Raw genomic sequence first — 20,132 nt, 5'->3', positions numbered from 1 at the left:
TCTCGTCGATGTCGTAATTTTACTTCCGGTTTTATTTTGTCGTCCCTTCCGTTTCAGTTTGTGTTTCCTTCCTCGGTGTTGGTTGTCTTGTCTTCCCTGATCCCGATTGTGTGCACCTGTGTAATTGACAATAATGGTCAGCACCTGTGTCCACGCCCTTTTGTGTGTATTTAGTCCGTGTCTTCCCCTTGTCCTGTGCCAGTGTGTCTTGCCTCGTCCCGACCACCAGCGATTCCTTGATGTCCGAGTTCTCAGTAAGACCCCTCCTCTTTGTCTCGCCACCGAGCGACGCTTTTGTTTGTGCCTGGATCCCCATAGCCCTTTTGTCTCGCCTCAGTGCGACGCCTTTTGTTTGTACTTTTTGCCGCGTGTTTTCCCTCGTAAGAGGCGTTTTGATTTGTACTTTTAGCCTTTTATCTCGCCTCAGTGCGACGCCTTCTGTTTGTACTTTTTGCCACGCGTTTTCCCTCGCAAGAGGCGTTTTGATTTGTACTTTTGATCAGTGTGCTTGCTGGAATAAATCCAAGAAAGAAACGACTCTGCATCCGAGTCCTTCGCCTTGTCCCCTGCCTGACAGTACACACTGGCCAGACATGGACTCGGCAGAGTCGGAGCACCTGTGCGCCGCAGTGCGCTCCCATGCCTCACTGCTCGCCCAGCACCAGAGGGAAGTGGGCGACTTGGGAGAAGAGATCCGAGGACTCGCTAAGAATCAAGAAGATTTCAGAGGAGCGGTCGCCACCCAAGTAGCAAAGCTGGGTCAGCAAATGCAGGAAGTGCTCTCGCTCTTAAACGCGGGACCAGCAGCGACCTCCAGTACACCCGTTGCTTCCCCCGTTACTCCCCTTGCAATAGCTCCCATGACTGGCGGTGCCAGACTGGCTCCTCCAGAGCGCTACTCCGGAGAACCCGGCCTTAGCCGGGCCTTTATTACAGAATGCGAGATGCATTTTGAGAGTTCCCCAGCAGGTTTCCCCACCGAGCGCTCCAAGGTGGCCTACATGGTATCATACCTGACGGGAAGGGCCCGCACGTGGGCCACCGCGGAATGGGCCAGGGATTCCATCTCCTGTCGCTCTCTCCCCGCTTTCATCCAGGCCCTGCGAACGGTGTTCGATCCAATCTCCGCTGACCGAGAAAAGGCTCGCCAACTCTGTCAGATAGTCCAGGGACAAGACACCGTCGGAGACTACGCCATCCGGTTCCGCACGCTGGCCGCGGTGTGCGGTTGGAACGCGGCGGCACTATATGACATCTTCCTCCGGGGCCTGTCTGGATCCATACAGGATCAGCTAATCCCCTTAGACCTTCCCACCGACCTCGACGCCCTCATCGCTCTGGCTATCCGCACTGACAACCGGCTGCAAGAGTGGAGGAAGCACCGAAGCAGCAACGCCCCCGCCTTCGTCCCAGTAGCCGGCCCTGACGTTCACCACTCCAGGCTGTACGGGGATCGGCAGCGCCAGGAGCCAGAACCGATGCAGTTGGGCAGAGCTAAGTTAACAGAGGAGGAGAAGTTACGGCGGCGCCGAGAGGGAAGATGCTACTACTGCGGTGAGCTCGGACACCTCCTTCTCTCCTGTCCAGTGAGGAGGACCCTGAAGGTAAGCGCCTTCTCTGCGGCTCTGTCCCCGGGGCGAGTGCTCCCCAAGGGCAGAATTACACAGTTGGGAAGAGAAATAGAACTCGAAGTATTAATAGACTCAGGAGCGGACGAAAGCTTGATAGACTGGGCATTTGCTCGCCAGTGGGGGGTAAAGACTGAGCTACTGAACACTCCCGTGAAAGCTAAGGCACTCAATGGACAGGCACTCTTTGAGATAACTCACATAACAGAACCAGTCTCGCTGTCAATTGGTCCCCACCAGGAGAACATACGGCTACATGTCGTGACCTCTCCAATGAACCCTCTCGTTCTCGGGTATCCATGGCTTCAACGCTACAACCCCGCTATAGACTGGGGATCAGGGGAAATAACGGGATGGGGGTCCGACTGTCATGATTCCTGTATCAAGTCTAACCCGCGCCCTGTGCCTCCTGCTCCAGACGCGTCAACCCCAGACTTAACCGGGGTCCCTGCGTGTTACCACCAATGGGCCGAGGTATTCAGCAAGGCCAAGGCTACCTCTCTGCCTCCCCACCGTCCGTATGATTGCGCCATTGACCTCCTGCCGGGTTCAACTATACCCAAGGGGAGGCTTTATTCTCTTTCGGGACCTGAGAAGCAAACCTTGAATGAATATATAGACTCCTCCCTGCAAGCAGGACTGATTCGACCATCGTCGTCGCCTGCGGGGGCGGGGTTCTTTTTCGTGGGCAAGAAGGACGGCACCCTACGTCCCTGCATTGATTATAGTCCCCTCAATCAGATCACCATCAAGAATCGGTATCCGCTCCCACTGATGTCGACCGTGTTCGACCAATTACAGCAAGCCCGGGTGTTCACAAAGTTAGATCTGCGCAACGCCTACCATCTGGTGCGCATCCGGGAAGGGGACGAATGGAAGACAGGGTTCAACACCCATCGAGGACATTTTGAATACCTCGTCATGCCATTTGGCCTCACCAATGCTCCCGCTGTGTTTCAGGCCATGATAAACGATGTTTTGAGAGACTGTTTGGACCGGTTTGTGTACGTATATTTGGACGATATTTTGATTTATTCCCCAGATCTGAAGACCCATAGGGTTCACGTCGAGACGGTGTTGCAACGACTCCTTGAACACCAACTATACGTAAAGGCCGAGAAAAGTGAATTCCACAAGAGCACCGTTTCTTTTCTCGGCTTCATCGTAGCCCCGGGCAAGGTTGAGATGGACCCGGCGAAAGTAAGCGCGGTAACGGAATGGCCTACCCCTGACTCACGCAGGAAGGTGCAGCAATTCCTGGGCTTTGCCAATTTTTATCGGCGGTTCATCAAGGGCTTCAGTGCCACAGCGGCTCCCTTGCACGCGCTCACGTCTCCTAAGGTTCCCTTCCACTGGTCGGCGGAGGCGGAGGCGGCCTTCCAGGAGCTAAAGAACCGCTTCAGCACCGCTCCCATCCTCACGCTTCCTGATCCGTCGCGGCAGTTTGTGGTGGAGGTGGACGCCTCCAATCAAGGAGTAGGTGCCATCCTTTCACAGAGAGCCAAGAGCGACAACAAGCTCCATCCGTGCGCGTTCCTGTCTCGACGGCTGACGCCCGCCGAACAGAATTATGATGTGGGGGATCGCGAACTGTTGGCAGTAAAGCTGGCATTGGAAGAATGGAGACATTGGTTAGAGGGAGCACAGCAGCCTTTTTTGGTCTGGACAGACCATAAAAATTTAGAATACATAAAGACAGCTAAGAGACTGAATTCACGCCAAGCCCGCTGGTCACTTTTTTTCAATCGTTTTAACTTCACTCTGTCCTACAGACCGGGAACCAAGAACACCAAGCCTGACGCCCTCTCCCGTGTTTTCAACTCGGATCCAGAAATTAAGAAGCCCGAAACCATCCTGCCTCCTCATTGCCTGGTTAGAGCAGTGACCTGGCCTATCGAAGGCCGGGTACAGCGGGCCAATGGTAACAAGCCACCCCCTAGTGGTTGCCCTGAGAACCGACTATTTGTCCCTGCTCAATTACGATCCCAAGTCATCCATTGGGCTCACACCTCCAGACTCTCCTGCCATCCGGGCATGCGCCGAACGCTGTTTGTCATCCAGCAGCGATTCTGGTGGCCCTCCATGAAGGCAGACGTCAATGAATACGTTGCAGCCTGTCCCGTCTGCGCCCGGAATAAGAACTCCCACGGCGCCCGTATGGGGTTGCTGCATCCCCTACCCATTCCTTCGCGCCCATGGGCAGAGATATCCATGGACTTCGTCACCGGGCTTCCGACCTCGCATGGGCGAACCACCATACTCACAGTGGTGGACAGATTTTCAAAGATGGCTCACTTTATCGCCTTGCCCAAGCTCCCGTCCGCTAAACGAACGGCCACCGTGATGATGGACCACATATTCCGGGTTCATGGGTTCCCGAAAGACATTGTTTCCGATAGAGGGCCCCAATTCGTATCCAGGTTTTGGCGGGAGTTTTGCAGGCTCATAGGGGCAACCGTGAGTCTCACGTCAGGCTATCACCCGGAGGCAAACGGACAGACGGAACTTATTAACCAGCAGTTGGAGACAAGTCTCCGCTGCCTGGTCTCCCAGAACCCCTCCTCGTGGAGCAAGAACCTCTCCTGGGTGGAGTATGCCCACAACTCCCTGCCCACCACGGCTACAGGTATGTCCCCCTTCAAGTGTGTGTATGGCTACCAGCCCCCTGTCTTCCCTGACAGTGAGCCGGAGGTGACGGTGTCTTCAGCCCACGCCTTGGTGCGCCGCTGTCGTCGCGTCTGGTCGGCGGCTCGGGCCACGCTGGTCCGACAGGGGGACCGGGTCAAGCGGATGGCTGACCGGAGGAGACGTCCGGCGCCCGTGTACCAGCGAGGTCAACGTGTCTGGCTATCCGCCAAGGATCTTCCCCACCGGGGGGACTCCAGGAAACTGGCGCCTCGCTTCGTGGGTCCGTTCCCCATCGCCAAGGTCGTGCACCCGGTGCGTCTCCGCTTGCCCAGGTCCCTTGCAGTCCACCCCACCTTTCACGTTGGGAAGGTCAAGCCGGTGGTGGACAGTCCGTTGGTGCCAGATCCTGCGCCCCCTCCGCCTCCGCGGACTGTGGGAGGTGGGACGGCCTACACCGTTAAAGAACTATTGGATGTGCGCAGAAGAGGCCGGGGCTGGCAGTACCTGGTGGACTGGGAGGGTTATGGGCCGGAGGAGCGGCAATGGGTGCCGCCTAGTTATATTTTGGACCCGGGACTTTTTGAGGACTTTTATGCGGCTCACCCTGGGGCTCCTGGGCCGTCTGGGATCCGGCCCTAGGGGGGGTTTCTGTCATGCGGTCGCGTTTATTTTTCCGGGTTTCTGTCTCGTCGATGTCGTAATTTTACTTCCGGTTTTATTTTGTCGTCCCTTCCGTTTCAGTTTGTGTTTCCTTCCTCGGTGTTGGTTGTCTTGTCTTCCCTGATCCCGATTGTGTGCACCTGTGTAATTGACAATAATGGTCAGCACCTGTGTCCACGCCCTTTTGTGTGTATTTAGTCCGTGTCTTCCCCTTGTCCTGTGCCAGTGTGTCTTGCCTCGTCCCGACCACCAGCGATTCCTTGATGTCCGAGTTCTCAGTAAGACCCCTCCTCTTTGTCTCGCCACCGAGCGACGCTTTTGTTTGTGCCTGGATCCCCATAGCCCTTTTGTCTCGCCTCAGTGCGACGCCTTTTGTTTGTACTTTTTGCCGCGTGTTTTCCCTCGTAAGAGGCGTTTTGATTTGTACTTTTAGCCTTTTATCTCGCCTCAGTGCGACGCCTTCTGTTTGTACTTTTTGCCACGCATTTTCCCTCGCAAGAGGCGTTTTGATTTGTACTTTTGATCAGTGTGCTTGCTGGAATAAATCCAAGAAAGAAACGACTCTGCATCCGAGTCCTTCGCCTTGTCCCCTGCCTGACAGGTGGGGTTCGGTACCTCCAATAAGGTTAAGAATCACTGGTCTAGAACAATAATTCCCAAATTTTCCATATGTTTTTATATTTATATATACAGTGTCATGACTTTTTTGTTGTTGTTTGGTGCTCACCCAGGATTTGATCTCTATTGACAGATGCAGCAGGATGGTAATTAAAGAAACTGCATTCAAAGGCATTCCAAATGTGAAAACGTCAACGTCCAAATCTTTATAAACCTATGGAAAAATGAAAAGTGGTGTTTCTAGACTGTAGAATGATGGTAGACTCCACTGCTGAACGTTGTCTTACCAAGTATGGAATGAAGAAGCATACGAGACTCTGGTAGAAGGCATCAAGCATGGAAATCCAGAAGGTGCAAAAACGATATTCCTAAAATAATGATGTCCAAAATTACCATCAAATTTGATGGTAATTCTGAATGGAGTGTCAATAAATCAAAAGAAAATTGACTTTCTATATACAATATAATTTCCAAAAGATACAAACACTAGTAATTACTAACTAGTAATTACTAGTGGAAATTAAAGTTACAAATACTAGTAATTACTAACTAGTAATTACTTGTGTTTGTACACTACAAACAAAATTACTAGTTCGTAATTACTAGTGTTTGTATCTTTGGAAATTATATTGTATATAGAAAGTCAATTTTTTTATTTTTTTATTGACACTCCATCCAGAATGTACAATCGTCTGCCGCCCCCCCCCCCAAAAAAATTGGATAGATTTTTACTGACCCCTGCACCTTGTCCAGTTCTATAGAGTTCAGGAACCCCGAGCAGCACTTCTGCCGAAACATCTCTGTCCATGATCCCAAACATGATGGGGGGTGCGGAGGTGAAGAAGAGGTTGAAGAAAATCAGCAGCCAATAGTCCAGCATGGCCGTTGCTGTGAAGCCACAAAAGAACTGATACCAGAAGAGCAGGTTGACATTGGCCTGGAGAGATCAGTGTCATTAAAACAAGTTTGGTTAGATGACAAGAGGACAAGCAGGACTTACACACCCCCGCTCCATTTTATTTACCCACCAAATTCTTAAAGAAGAAGTAAATGATCATATTGGCCAAGCGAGTGTAGCACCAGTGTCCGTGAACCAGCAGGAGCTTTTTAAGATGTTTGAAGCGAGAGATAGCAAAGTCACTCGCCATGACTGCCTGCGAATGACAATGTGAAATTACACATATAGCATTTTTTCATCAAAAGAATTGTATGAGGAAAGTTAGTCGAAAATACATATTATTTTCACTCAAGTATTGGCTTGTTAGAGATTCTAACCTGCATCCCCTCCTGACCAGAAATCCCGATCCCAATATCAGCTGCTTGGATCATGTTAACATCATTGGCACCGTCACCTGTGGTCACATGTTACATGTTGTCACTTGAAAAGCAGTTGCGGTAGTTATTATGAGGGTTTTCAATTGCTTCCAGACAAAACTTATGCAAACATTTGATTATGGGACTCTCTAGACAAACAAAAAAGGCTGACCTCGGTGTCAATAGCATGTTGCAACAGAGCTACAGAGAGACTGGAAGACTCACAGAACGCACACATGACCCTGCAGGAATGCATTAGTCTATTTAAGCAACCTGAAATCACACTGTTGTTTTTCTGCCTGAGAAGGGATAACAAGCTCATTCATTCGATAAATGACAATGAAGAGCTGAACACAAGTCCAAACAACTGTAAAAAGTATATTTTTGACTTACCGACAGCTAGAGTCATGACTTTGAGCTTCTCCCTGATGAGCTTCACCATGCCGCTCTTCTGTAAGGGCGTGACCCGACAGCAGAGCACAGAGCGGCAGCGCTTTGCCAGATCCACAAAGCGACCGTGCAGATCCTTGGACAGAAGCATGGCCAAGGTGTGTCCATCGATCACCAGAGAGATGTCTGGGGTGGTGTCCACATTACGAGGGTCGTTTCCATACCTCCGCACCTCTTCCAGAGTAGAATCCAGGATGGAAGTGCATACAAGCTGAAATAAATGGTTCATATTATTTGGCGTGGCACAGACAGTACACCCCCCCATAAAAAAAAAAAAAAAAAGTTGTGTTACTTTAGGCAAAACATGATACAAAGTGGGCCACATATTTTGTTTCCAGCGATCGTATGCAGTCAAAATGTCATATAAAGTGTGAGGTGATGGTTGGGAGAGTGCATCCCTGGGGTGGTCAACATTGGTAAAAATAGTTGAACCAATAAAGCTCTACTCCAGATCACGGGAGGAGAGATAGTTCCTGTGAGGGTTCAATATTAGACTACTAATTACATATGAAAGGCTTAGTTATCGTATTGGTGGGAACTCACTCCATCTATCAAGCATGACAGGTCCCAATGTGAAAGCTCCCCGTGTATCAGCTCCAGATGAAAAAAAAAAAACAGACTGCGATTCAAAGCTACGTATTTGAGACATGTGAACTCGGTCAGCTCATTATGAATGGTTTCGGACCTTCACCTGACACCAGAACCTTTCTCAGACACATTTGACCTTTTGTTGTATTATAAAAGTGTTCAAATGTTGAGATTGCTTTTAAAATTGGGGGAAAGTCAATGTCAAAATTGAACTCCTCATTATGTGACCATCATCTCACTGACCATGCCTGCGATGGTCAATGAGATGAGAAGTTTTTTCATGTACTATTTTGCCACTCAATAAATGTACAGTTGCCACATACACTACTGCTCTCATTGCCTATGTAAATATATTATACATAGATTGTGAAAATGTTGTCACCCAAGCACTTACTGTAATTACGGTGCTAAACATGCTAGCTATGTCAATCTTAAATTAGGTTAGAAATTAGCATAGCTTTGTTTCTTATTAGCCGCCACGGTGAAGAAGGTGACGATTACTATAAGAATAGCACTCCACAAATGTAGCCGCATGAGTTAATCGCTGTCTTAAGTGTAGCTACTCACGTTAAATGCCGCTAAAAAAAAAAGATTGTCGGTGTATGTCTGTGCATGTTCTTCTGTAGGTCTTTTAGATTGTACTTTTTTAATCTTTTTATTCTATTTATTCTATTTATTTATTTTATTTTATGCACTGATCAGCTGGCACTTTTAAATTTCGTTGTACAAGTGAGACAATGACAATAAAGATCTATTCTATTCTTCACTTTCTTCGTTGTCGTGACAGATGCGGGTGCGTCCAGCCAAGTTAGATTTTTGGGCCTGTGGTCAATTGTCAGTTTTGCTATTCATTGTGTTTTGATGAGGTGCTAAATGCAAATTCTACCTCACAAACTGCGATCCACTTATTTCGAGCCTTGGGTAACAAGCGGGGCTCCACTCCCTCATCCTCTTACCTTAGCTTGGACATAAGGTGGACATGGTAGGGCAGTAAAGTGCCTCCTCACCTTATTTTTGCAGCTCATGTTAATCACCAGGTCTTCATCTTCCAACAGTCGGCAGGCATAGCCAATGTTGACGGCCGTTTCCAACTTGTCACCAGTTAGCACCCACACCTTGATCCCTGCTTCCCGCAGCGCCAGGATGGTGTCTGGAACGCCCTCCTGCAGACGGTCCTCAATGCCTGTCGCCCCTGCGAGAAGACATTTACAGATAGATGTTTTACAGGCGTGGGGATGGATGGGTTGTTAACTTGTTACCCAGCAGGCTGAGATTTGTCTCCAGCTGCACAGCGGTGTCCATAATGAGCTGCTCTCTGCCGTCGATGGCGGCCATAGCGCTCTGTCTGCTCACGGACCATACGTTGTAGTCTTGGGCGCTAACAACCTGCAGCACGCACATCACAACCAAGGAGCTGTTGCGGTAGCAGGGCACAAACATGCTTGTAATTCTTCACATTCTCCGCTGGGTACCTTCTTTGTAAAGCAAAGCGTGCGCAGCCCTTCTTTAGCATAGCAGTCGAGGTGATACTGAGTATCTGCTACGACAGTCTTCTGATTTCCACTGAGATGCTCTAGAAATGTAGAAAAACAGGCAAATATTCGCATGGTTTTCTTTTGGATTTGAGTTCTTCGGTCTGTATAAAGTGTCTTCACCGGCATATGGTGCTCCGAGCAGCTCCATGATTGAGTAGTCTGCACCCTTAGTGTACAGCACACACTCTTTGGTGATGGGATGGCGCACCAACACGGACATTCTTTTCCTGTTCGAATCGAAGGTCAGCGTGTCCAGCACCTCAAAGACCAGGACTTGACCCGACGGCAGCCTCACTGTCACGCTGTCGGGGGTGCGGCTAAGCAGAATGAAACCGTACGCTTTGGCGGCATACACCAAAGCCGCCTCGTCTGGACTTTCGGCCTCATAATTTCGGCCGTTGGATTCAACGGTCTGACCACGTGATGAAAAAACTCCAGAGTCATCCACTTTTGGAAAGGGGTTAAAACGGTCGTCCTCTTTAAAAGAGGCGTCTGAGAAGGATCGGTCCCTTTTGGGTGCAAATACTTTGCGAAGAGAGCTTGCCTTCGTCAAGAGGTTGGAGAAATTATCCAAAGGATTAGTTGACTGGAAGGAAGATGGATATTTATGCGTCTGAAAGAAAATGAAACCATTTGTTTATCACGTGTTATTTTTCATCATAGTATATTTCAGCTGCATTGTACATCTTAAATTACACAACTGCGGCAAAGCTGTATTCTCCCATTTGTCGGGCTTCCAGAAATAACTAAATTAATGCAAGTAACCTCGGCTGCCCTGTATATCTCACCTTTAATACCGAGCTCATTTAGAAAAGCCTTGGTATCTTTGCAACTGGCAGAGACAAATTAGGAGCAATTTAGTACTGACCACAGATGAAAGTGAACACTTTAAACAACTGGAGAATTCATTTCATTCGGGGAGAAGCAATTAAATCTGAGTTAAACCTGCAAGCTGGTCAAATCATATATAACTCAGAGACCTAAAGCCATTAAATAATGAGAATACAGTAATATATTTAATTCAGAATTTTATTTACAGGGGTATCAATTTGTGATATTTATTTTTAAAGACAGAACACAAGGCACTAGGTTTAGGGTGCAAAAATAAATGATTACTTCTATTAAAAGAGGATATCCATCTGTCATCTTTTCTCACTTCCTTTTTTATTTCCCATCCACAATGACAGTAAACAGAACACTCACCCTCTGTCTCCGAGCTGTTGCCATGGAAACCACCACCGTGTTGCAAATGGCTAGAGCCAGAAAAAAGTCTAGGTATGGATCCATTTTCTGACTGCTGCTGCTAATCGTACTCTCTGCTACGCTGACCTGCCCGAGCAGCTTCCTGTCTGGAATCACCTCAGTTTCCTGTGCCAAAGAAATGAATCAGTCTATTAATTTATAGCTGGTGGAAATTGAAAAATATTTATTCAAATGAATTTTATTTTTGTTTTACTTACATACATGCACTGTATAATAAAACTGGAATGAGAGTTTATCTCATTGGACTTTTTTAGTCTTGGTGTGGCTCTTCTGGCCTCTACCCGCCACAGACAAACACAGAAAGTGAGCTATTCTACCGTATATTATGATGTATAGATAGTGCATGCTTTCCGTTTATGTGACATCCAAGCCAAATGGTGCCCAGCACAACCATATGCCCAGTCACGGACGCTTGGTCAACTTTCAGCCAAGATAAATGCGCTCACCATTGACGCCTCACGGATTGACCATCTGCAATGACCGCTGGTGTCCAAAAGGTCTACTGACCAAAAGGTTGAGCAAAAAAAAAAAAAAAAAAAAAAAAAAAATCAATTTGAGCTATATATAACAATTTATGTGTGTACAATGCGTTCACCAAACACACTAACACACAGTATTTGTATTTTGAGGGATTCAGTCTTGTGCAAAAGTTTTTGGTTTGTTTCTACTTCCACAACATTTCGATGTGATAAAAAACATTAATACTAGAAAACACATTCCAAGAAGGCGCAAAAAATATACAACTTTTTCCACATTACTTTGTTGAGGGGCAGTGCAAGAGCCAAGAAAGATTCCATTAAATCACAGAGAGGACCTGGACAATGGTGCTATTGTAGACATAAAATGCATTTTTCGAATTTTAGTCATTGACATCAATGGAATCTTCCATTCTACAATGTTATGGCCATCAGTCCATTTGTCAGCCTCCACGCACAAGGAAGTAGAACAAAGAAACACTATTTTCAAGTAGCCTTTGTTAGTAGTTCATCCTTGACGCAGGTATGTGCATGTTATTTTGTCTGTATGCTAATAATAAGATTGTTACAACAACACGTGTAATGGTGACGAGGCCTTCCCCGAATCAATTGTTCTTACCAGCTATCAATTTAAACAATACTATTTTATGCTTAATTTGTCTTTTGATTAAAGTTTTTACACATTATTATTACTATTATTTAATATTATCATTCATGTGGTTGATATGTATCACAAATCTGGGTTCAAACATTCAATGATCTCTAAATTGTTTAATAATGATTCATATAGTGTCATTATTAAAAATTGTAATAATAACCCTTAATAAGTGTAGGATCATTTGTTTTTCATTCAATTAAATTATGGGTCCCATTACGACTATGGAAGAATGAGTGTTTTTGCAGATCTGACCTTGAGTGACCCTATGCACGGTCAAGACAATTCTTCATGATTTCCCTATATACGTATATTTTTTTGGGGCTGCCTCACAGTGTCAGACCAAGCAAGTACACAAGCCCCCTGTGGTTCCCTCCAGCATCTCTAAATCTTGACTGAGCACTCATCCTACCAGTGGACTGCTGAAGGCCACGTTGCTCTGGGCGTTTCCTGCAAACTTGTTCTTTTGTCTGCTTCCATGGTGCCGATGAGTGCCTTCGGGGCTGCTGGCCTCAGCATCCAGAGACCATCCGTGCTGTGGGGATTGTGGCTGCTGGGTATAGATGACCTCTTCTTCGGATTCTGGCTCATCAATAACAGCCAAGCGGATGGCTAAACCCGCCCAAACAATGTTGTGTTATTTAAAATAGAGAAGAGAGAAAGAGACAGAGAGACAGAGACTCTCACACACACAGGCATACAGTACTGATTTAGACACTTGCAGAAGTAAAACTTGTACTATTTTCTCAAGTACATGTTTAGTCTGGGCGGCTCGGTGGCGCACTGGGTAGCACACTGGGTAGCACGTCCGCCTCACAGTTAGGAGGGTGCGGGTTCGATTCCACCTCCGGCCCTCCCTGTGTGGAGTTTGCATGTTCTCCCCGGGCCCGCGTGGGTTTTCTCCGGGCACTCCGGTTTCCTCCCACATTCCAAAAACATGCTTGGTAGGCCGATTGATCACTCCAAATTGTCCCTAGGTGTGAGTGTGAGTGCGATTGGTTGTCTGTCTCTGTGTGCCCTGCGATTGGCTGGCAACCAGTTCAGGGTGTCCCCCGCCTACTGCCCGATGACGGCTGGGATAGGCTCCAGCACGCCCGCGACCCCCGTGGGGACTAAGCGGTTCAGAAAATGGATGGATGGATGGATGTTTAGTCTTGGTTTCCAAACAACACCTTCTAGCATGTCCACATTCCACTGTGGTGAACAATTGTTTGTAAAAGTTAAACAATGAATTTTCCTATGATGGAGTCACTATCGCTTTCCCTTTATGTACTGTTGACACTTATCGAGTGATTCGTGCTTGAGGACAGCTTTCACAATGTATGAATGATGGAATGTATTGGTGATGTTTACCATTCTCTTTGTGCGGGTACTCCGTTCCCATGATGGAGCAACGTCGAAACACCATCTTGTTCTCAGTGAGCGTGCCCGTCTTGTCGGAGAAGATGTACTCAATCTGCCCTAGGTCCTCCGTAATGTTCAGAGCTTTACACTGTATTCGGCTGTCTGTCTCCTCATCGTAAAGGTCTATGTCTTGCGTGATAAAGAAGATCTGGCCAATCTTCACCAGCTCAATGGAAACATAGAGGGAGATTGGGATCAGAACCTGAAAGAAGATAGAACAATAAATCAAATGTTATTTCTGGGGGGGTTTGGCACCAAAACAAGAGGTGAAGACTTGTTTCAACCTGCAGAAGGATGATCATGCTGAAGAACATGTAGAAGCTGGACAGACTGGGACTGTCCACTTGGCCGTTGCTGTTGGGCACTAGGTAAGGGGGCACGCCAGGTAGTGCCTGCCGCCAAAAGAAGTGACCTAAATGTGTAAGGACAGGAGTCTCAATCACATCACCTGCCATGATATTCAAGATGGCGGCACGTGCACACGCAGCGGCCACTCTCTGTCCCGTTCGGTGTTTTGTGAGTGTTTACTGAGTGTTTGTCCGGCAGTTTTGTGTATGTTCGTCTCGTGTGATACGTTGTGCTACTAGTGCATGTTCTGCTCAACATCGGCGGAAGTGGGTTTTATGGCGTTCTGGACTTTGGTGCGGAGAGATTAAGGGCGCTCGGACTGCTTCATCATGGAGCGACGCCGGACTGGCCTGCTCTTCCTCCCCCGGTTGGACTGCGTCGTGAGCTCGGACTGCTCCGTCCTGGAGCATTGTTAGGATGCATCGGCAGCGGGTCTGCGAGGCAGCGGAAGAGGGCCCAGCGCGGAGACGTTGGGCCAGGCTTGCGGCCAACCCAGCTCGCCCAGCCGTGCCTTCCATTCTCCTGGCGTACGTTCGTTCGCGGGACGACAAGATGGGTTGCGTTCGCCTGATAGGATCCACGAACCGGACAGTGCGTGCCTGCTGTGTGCTCGTGTTCACAGTGGCCTGGTTGACTGTCATCTTTCCGGACTCTGCTGTGCATCGGGAGCGGCTAGCGTGCTATCACTCTTATTGTTCATCTTCTTGTTTTATTTTTCCTGTGTTGTTTACTTGTATGTGCGTTGTGAAAACTGTCTTGTCACCCTGGGATAGTGAGAAACGTAATTTCGATCTCTTTGTGTGTCTTGACATGCGGAGGAATTGACAATAAAGGAGACTTTGACTTTGATAAAGGGGGAGGCTATTTTTGGCGCCACGCCTCTCCGCACCCACTGCAACCCATCGTCATTCAGCAAAATGGGCTTGGGGCCAAAGTGACCAATCACCGGCTAGTGCAAATTAAATGCCCCCTCCCAGGTTTCAAAGCTTTTAAACATAAAGTGATGTGCATAATGATTTCATGGTTTGGTTATGTAATTTGTCACTGACCTAGTGCTCCGACGAGACACATGGCGAGGAGCAGAATGACGCAAAAGATGACGTCCACGTTCAGTTTCCGCTCCAGTTTGCTGCGTTTGTATCTTGTTCCATTGTTGTTCAGCATTGACTTTGTTTCATGGCCTTGGTGGTGGGACAAGAAGGTTATTAGCATTATTACCATCCATCCATCCATCCATCCATCCATCCATCCATCCATCCATCCATCCATCCATCCATCCATCCATCCATCCATCCATCCATCCATCCATCCATCCATCCATCCATCCATCCATCCATCCATCCATCCATCCATCCATCCATCCATCCATCCATCCATCCATCCTTCCTTCAGCAGTTAAGATGGTCGGAGAGAATGTACAATATGTACCTGCATACACCACAAAGCCGACAGCGTGGTCGGTATTTCTGACAGTGCAACCTCGAAGCAGCAGACTCCCAATTCCAGCGCCGACTTTTTCTTCATTTGGTTTCTCCCTGTGGCAGAAGAAAGAATACCCCTTGTTAGACATTCATTGTATACGTCCCGCATTTTCAATTGTCTGCCTTTTAGGCCACAGCTGGGCAGCAAGAAGAGATGAACTCTTCGATTTGTAACTCCCAGGGAAATTGATTAGAGTCTATTATAGCTCTAATGATGCCTCTGAAGGCATCAGAAAGTGCAGCGAGTGGGTAGGAATTAGGTTTTACCCTGCTCTGAAAGGTTTCATAAATCCAGACATCCATCTGTTTGGACTGCGTAACTTCCATCTACCTCCAACAGTTTTCATTCATTGGTCCAGTTAAGCATGTTCTTTTTTTTAATTTTATATCATTTTCCGTTGGTCAACTTCTACTGCAGTCAGGAATTTAAAAACGTTTCTCAAAGCACTGCCTGTAAATGTAATCCTTTTGTGATGTTGACTGTCTGGACTCCAGAAAGACTTTTTCTAAATATAATTAAGCTCAATTGAAAACCTTATTTTGAATTCAGAGCAATTCAGAATTAACCAGTGGTAAAAGATTGTGTTTGACTTTGGAGAGTGACCGTATTTGATACTTACACATAACACTTGAAGTAATTCAGATTGCTGTTGGGCTTTTCGCATACCACAACACTGTTGAAACTTTCAGGTTCAAAGTCGGGCTCCTGGTGAAAGACAGTGGAGCTCCATGTCATGTCAGAGTGATATCATGATTGTTATATCAGACACAGGCACATGAAGTACAAAATGTTTGCATGTCAATCAATTGGTGAGGTATTCATCTTGGCAGGCTGCACCACCAACTACGCATATAATCAGTAAGACACGTCAGGTTACTTTGGTTTGGCTGTCATCAACGATGATGATGAATTACTGGTTGTGCTCACCGTAACGCAGAGTCCGGGAACCACCTTTCTCTCTTTGAGGTTGGTCTCGCCATCCAGGTTGGACGTCTCTATGTGGCACATCCCATTGCGGTCTGATGTGTGCAGAAGCAGTAGGTCTGCAGGGACGATTTCGTTGCAAAGCGCCTTCACAAAGTCACCCACGCGTGCATCCTTCCAACGCCGCTCCACAAATTGCTTGTCTTTTCTGGAAGACCCACGGAGACATGAGGGATTTTTGCACATGCCTGCCACTTGAAGTAAAACAAAGAGGCCTTTTTGCCCCCAGGTTGTGAGACTTCCCACGGAAATTCTCGTCCATGTAGCTGTGCTGGAAGCGCTGGCTAACTAGTAGTGACAGACAACTGCAGGTATGCTGCCCGTCATGTACAACCTGATCGGGTGGCTTCCTCACAACACCACACCTGGGATACAATGAGCTGAAGTGTATGTATGTTTTAGCCTTTTGTGTTTTTTGATGAGTCACTAACATCTATCTATCTATCTATCTATCTATCTATCTATCTATCTATCTATCTATCTATCTATCTATCTATCTATCTATCTATCTATCTATCTATCTATCTATCTATCTATCTATCTGTCTATCTGTCTGTCTGTCTGTCTGTCTGTCTGTCTGTCTGTCTGTCTATATTATATTATATCATATTATATTATATTACATTGCATTACATTACATTACATTACTTTATATTATATTATATTATATTATATTATATTATATTATTTTGAGCTCAATGTGCACGGTGGTACAAATCTCATTTGCCCACACGGTAACATTCAATTTTCTATCTCTCTAGAACTCGGAGGCAAAATGCTAATTAATGGCGAGTAGGTATAGCTAGTATTAGTCAACATCAACTCTGTATCCAGATTGTTCATTTTACTTTTCCATTAAAACATACATTCTGCTATTTTGGATTGGTTTGGTTGTGTTCAATCTGTCATTATCCAAGGAAACAGTGGCCTCAGACAACCTTACTGAGCTATTCTTGCAAAACAGCAATAGTATCTTGTTTGTGTTGCTTGAACGCAAGAGGATTGACAGGACTATGAAGTCAAGATAAAGTAGATTAGAAGGTCTACAATGATAAGGCGCATAATGCTTTCACTATGCGTTGTGTGGAAACCCACAATAGAATTTGTTGTTTTGGAAATTAGCCATCCGTTTTGTCACAATGACTTTTAAAACACTCCCTTCCGTAAATAGCCACGGGGGGAAAAAAAATGTCTAACAAGTCTAAAAATATTTAGCATGTCCAACCAGAGTGCTGGGTAGGCTGCTTATCTCATTGCTTGGGGCCAAAGTGACAAGTGTCTGTCGTCATTGCGTTCAAGGCCACCTAGACTGACACACAAACACATATACACATGCACAGGTGCATCTGCCTCAACATCCCCGCTGACTTAAGTGCAAAGGTTGAAAGCGTGCAGGTTCTGGTTCAAATGACAAACTGGGAACCCTTCAGCCTCACTTCAGCCTCACGTGCAAGGAAATACACATTCTCTACTCCTCCTCTCAATGTAACTCCAAAATCACACCATTGAGATGGTTGGTAAAATGACAAGAGTTTTATCCTCCTTTGTAAATTATTCATTTTACACCAGCGGTTCAAAAATAGATCCCTGCTAACCTTAGTGTCTCTGCTGACACAACACCCAGTTGAGGCTTTCATCAAATGCGCACAATGCCGTAGTGAGATATACTGTTGTGAGCCTCTTCAAAAGAGGAATAATCTCCCACACAATTTCTATTTCTATGTCGAGAATTCCCACCGGGAGCTCAAACGCAGAGGAGGAGGAGAAAACACACACACGCACTGTGGGACACTGGCTGCACACACTCATGCAGACATTTATTTCGATCACAGAGGTGCCTTGAATGCACCATTTTGCACTCATTGCGCACGACGACGTAGGTTGTTACCTGCTATAGATGAAGCACGGCATGTTATTGAGCTTCTTGTCTGACTGGTACCTCCTGAAGTCCTCCCAGGCGTCTTTAAGGGCGGTGAGGGACAGAATGACACAAATGGGGATAAGAGCCACCTCGGGCTCAAAGGCGTTCACCACGGGCACAAAGTTGAGGATAGCCAGGCCCACAAAGTAGATGTTTGCCAGACGGTGAAACTGCTCAAAGAGGTTGAGTGGTATAAAGAAGAGAAGGGTGTATTTGGTGGTCTTGATAGAGTTCCCGGGAAAGTGGCGGTTGGGTTGCTTCTTCTTCCCCAGGCCTTCATAAGGCAGATTGGATACCAAGCGGCGAAGATCATTCTCTCGTACCCTTTGACCTGTCAGGGCGTCCCTGATCTGGGCTAGAGGGTTCCACCAAGCCATGGAAGAGCTCTCTGTTCTCCTGCTTGTCAACAAGCTCCCTTTCTTTCCATCGTCTGGCTGCTGTCTCACTCTTCCAGCTTGTGTGTGTTTGAGGCCTCATTCACATAAGTGACAGCACCTTTCTGACTCGCTCCGCCCTACGCATTGACAGGTGTGTTCACATTCCTTAAGTCATTCAGTCTACCACAGAGGAGGAATACAGTTGTTCTGCAAAGGTCAAAGGTCTCTGTTTTTTTTTTCCACGTGTTCTGTTTGGTTGCTTGGTATTGCAGGTGGAGCTGGATGACTTTTTATCCAGAACTGTTTTGCTGTGCAATGGGGGAGCTTGATATATATATATATTTATATTTATTTCGAATTATTTCGTACTGTGTAGGATATTTTTAGCCTACAAAAGAGAAGAAAAGGAAGTGCTGGAGCCTATCCCAGACGGCATTGGGCAAAAAGCAGACTACACCCTGAACTGGTCAATTAAGTTCTTTTGAAAATAATTTCCTCTAGATGTTTTTTATTTTTTTTTATTTTCTGTGGTCCTAAGACTCCTTCATATAAATCAACACAGCAACACACCATATCCAGTTGATGCAGATATTTTGTCTACTGTTGTCGAGTTTTGCAATCTGGGTTGAATAATGGTGTTTAAATGTTCTTGTGCCTGCAACAAAGCAGCCTTTGCACAGACGGCATATACGTAAGATGCCTTGCACTTCTTCATGTCATGCCATTGATTACGATTACTATAATTACACACTGAGCCGAAGCACACCTGCCTGACTGAATGTACCGTATTTTTCGGACTATAAATTGCGTTTTTTTTCATAGTTTGGGTGGGGGGGGGCGACTTATACTGAGGAGCGACTTATATATGAATTTTTTCACAAATTTTCAAAAAAAAAAAAAAGTGAAACCGCGATGTAGCAAGGGATTACTGTAATTTGAATTTCAAGTGACGTCAGCGGCGCAGCGCGGCGGTTGTTTACATAAAGGACAAAGATTCAATCACGGAATGACGAAGGGCCTCATGTACTACTAGCATCATGAGCGGCTTTGTTTGTAAGTGACACAGAGGACGAAGAGTTTGAAGGATTTAATGATTTGGAGTGACACAGAAGGTTTGAAAAACTATTATGGCTTTTACGCACGCCCGGTCCTACTCTACAGAACTCTCTTTCACCTCCGTGGATGGAAGTCGGGGGCCAGCGCTCGGCCGGGTGGCTGTCCGGGGACAGTGGATGGGGCTCGGTCATGGCTTTTACGCACGCCCAGTCCTATTCTATATTGCTCTCTTTCACCTCCGTGGATGGGGCCGGATGAATAATTGAGAAGAAATTTCAGTTCTAAAGCCTCCTTTTGTCCCAAGCAAAGTGACAGGTGGTGGGGAGGGGGGATAAAAATTGTATCAGGAACTCTATAAAAAAATGTCAAGCCGTGAGAATTTGTGCCCCCCTCCCATTTTGAGAACGGTGAGTCCTGGACATCGACCGGCTTTTTTTCTGTCTTCCTGGGGGTCTGTCCAGGTTATATGGCAAATTTGAACAGAATCTCTCATTCCTAGGCCAAATTACAGGGGGGGGGAACACATCCTCACGGCAGCCCCGTGAGGATATGTTCCCCCACCTTATTTTGAGAACGGTGAGTGCTGGACTCCAGCTGTTTTTGTTTTTCTGTCTTCCTGGGGGTTTGTTCAGGTTGTGTGGCAAATTTGAACAGAATCCCTCATTCCTAGGCCAAATTACAGGGCAGGAACACATCCTCATGGCGGCCCCGTGAGGATATGTCCCCCCCCCCCCCCCCCCCTTAC

General features: G+C 46.8%; 1 protein-coding gene across 2 annotated transcripts in view; it reads right to left on the bottom strand.

Annotated features, from left to right (window-relative positions):
- atp10b (ATPase phospholipid transporting 10B) overlaps nt 1–18,459 on the bottom strand; it is a 21,065-nt gene extending 2,606 nt beyond the window's left edge. Inside the window, exons 1-19 of one of the 2 annotated variants that reach the window (XM_049759420.2) lie at nt 17,922–18,458; nt 15,977–16,181; nt 15,669–15,754; nt 14,996–15,102; nt 14,617–14,748; nt 13,504–13,631; nt 13,169–13,421; nt 12,228–12,427; nt 10,625–10,789; nt 9,542–10,034; nt 9,359–9,459; nt 9,146–9,272; nt 8,894–9,078; nt 7,242–7,509; nt 6,810–6,886; nt 6,563–6,688; nt 6,271–6,471; nt 5,822–5,902; nt 5,644–5,748 (exon numbers count right to left, since the gene is read on the bottom strand). In XM_049759420.2, coding sequence (XP_049615377.1) covers nt 5,644–5,748; nt 5,822–5,902; nt 6,271–6,471; nt 6,563–6,688; nt 6,810–6,886; nt 7,242–7,509; nt 8,894–9,078; nt 9,146–9,272; nt 9,359–9,459; nt 9,542–10,034; nt 10,625–10,789; nt 12,228–12,427; nt 13,169–13,421; nt 13,504–13,631; nt 14,617–14,748; nt 14,996–15,102; nt 15,669–15,754; nt 15,977–16,181; nt 17,922–18,331 — 3,450 coding nt within the window. In that variant the 5' untranslated portion in view covers nt 18,332–18,458. Of the gene's footprint in view, nt 1–5,643; nt 5,749–5,821; nt 5,903–6,270; nt 6,472–6,562; nt 6,689–6,809; nt 6,887–7,241; nt 7,510–8,893; nt 9,079–9,145; nt 9,273–9,358; nt 9,460–9,541; nt 10,035–10,624; nt 10,790–12,227; nt 12,428–13,168; nt 13,422–13,503; nt 13,632–14,616; nt 14,749–14,995; nt 15,103–15,668; nt 15,755–15,976; nt 16,182–17,921 lie in introns of both variants that reach the window. The other variant, XM_049759427.2, reaches the window with a different exon arrangement.
- Between the last annotated feature and the right edge of the window lie 1,673 nt (nt 18,460–20,132).

This window comes from Syngnathus scovelli, chromosome 1 (genome assembly GCF_024217435.2).
Source record: "Syngnathus scovelli strain Florida chromosome 1, RoL_Ssco_1.2, whole genome shotgun sequence".
Classification (NCBI taxonomy): domain Eukaryota; kingdom Metazoa; phylum Chordata; class Actinopteri; order Syngnathiformes; family Syngnathidae; genus Syngnathus; species Syngnathus scovelli.
Note: the sequence above shows the minus strand (reverse complement) of the source record. Positions and strands in the feature narration are given on the sequence as shown.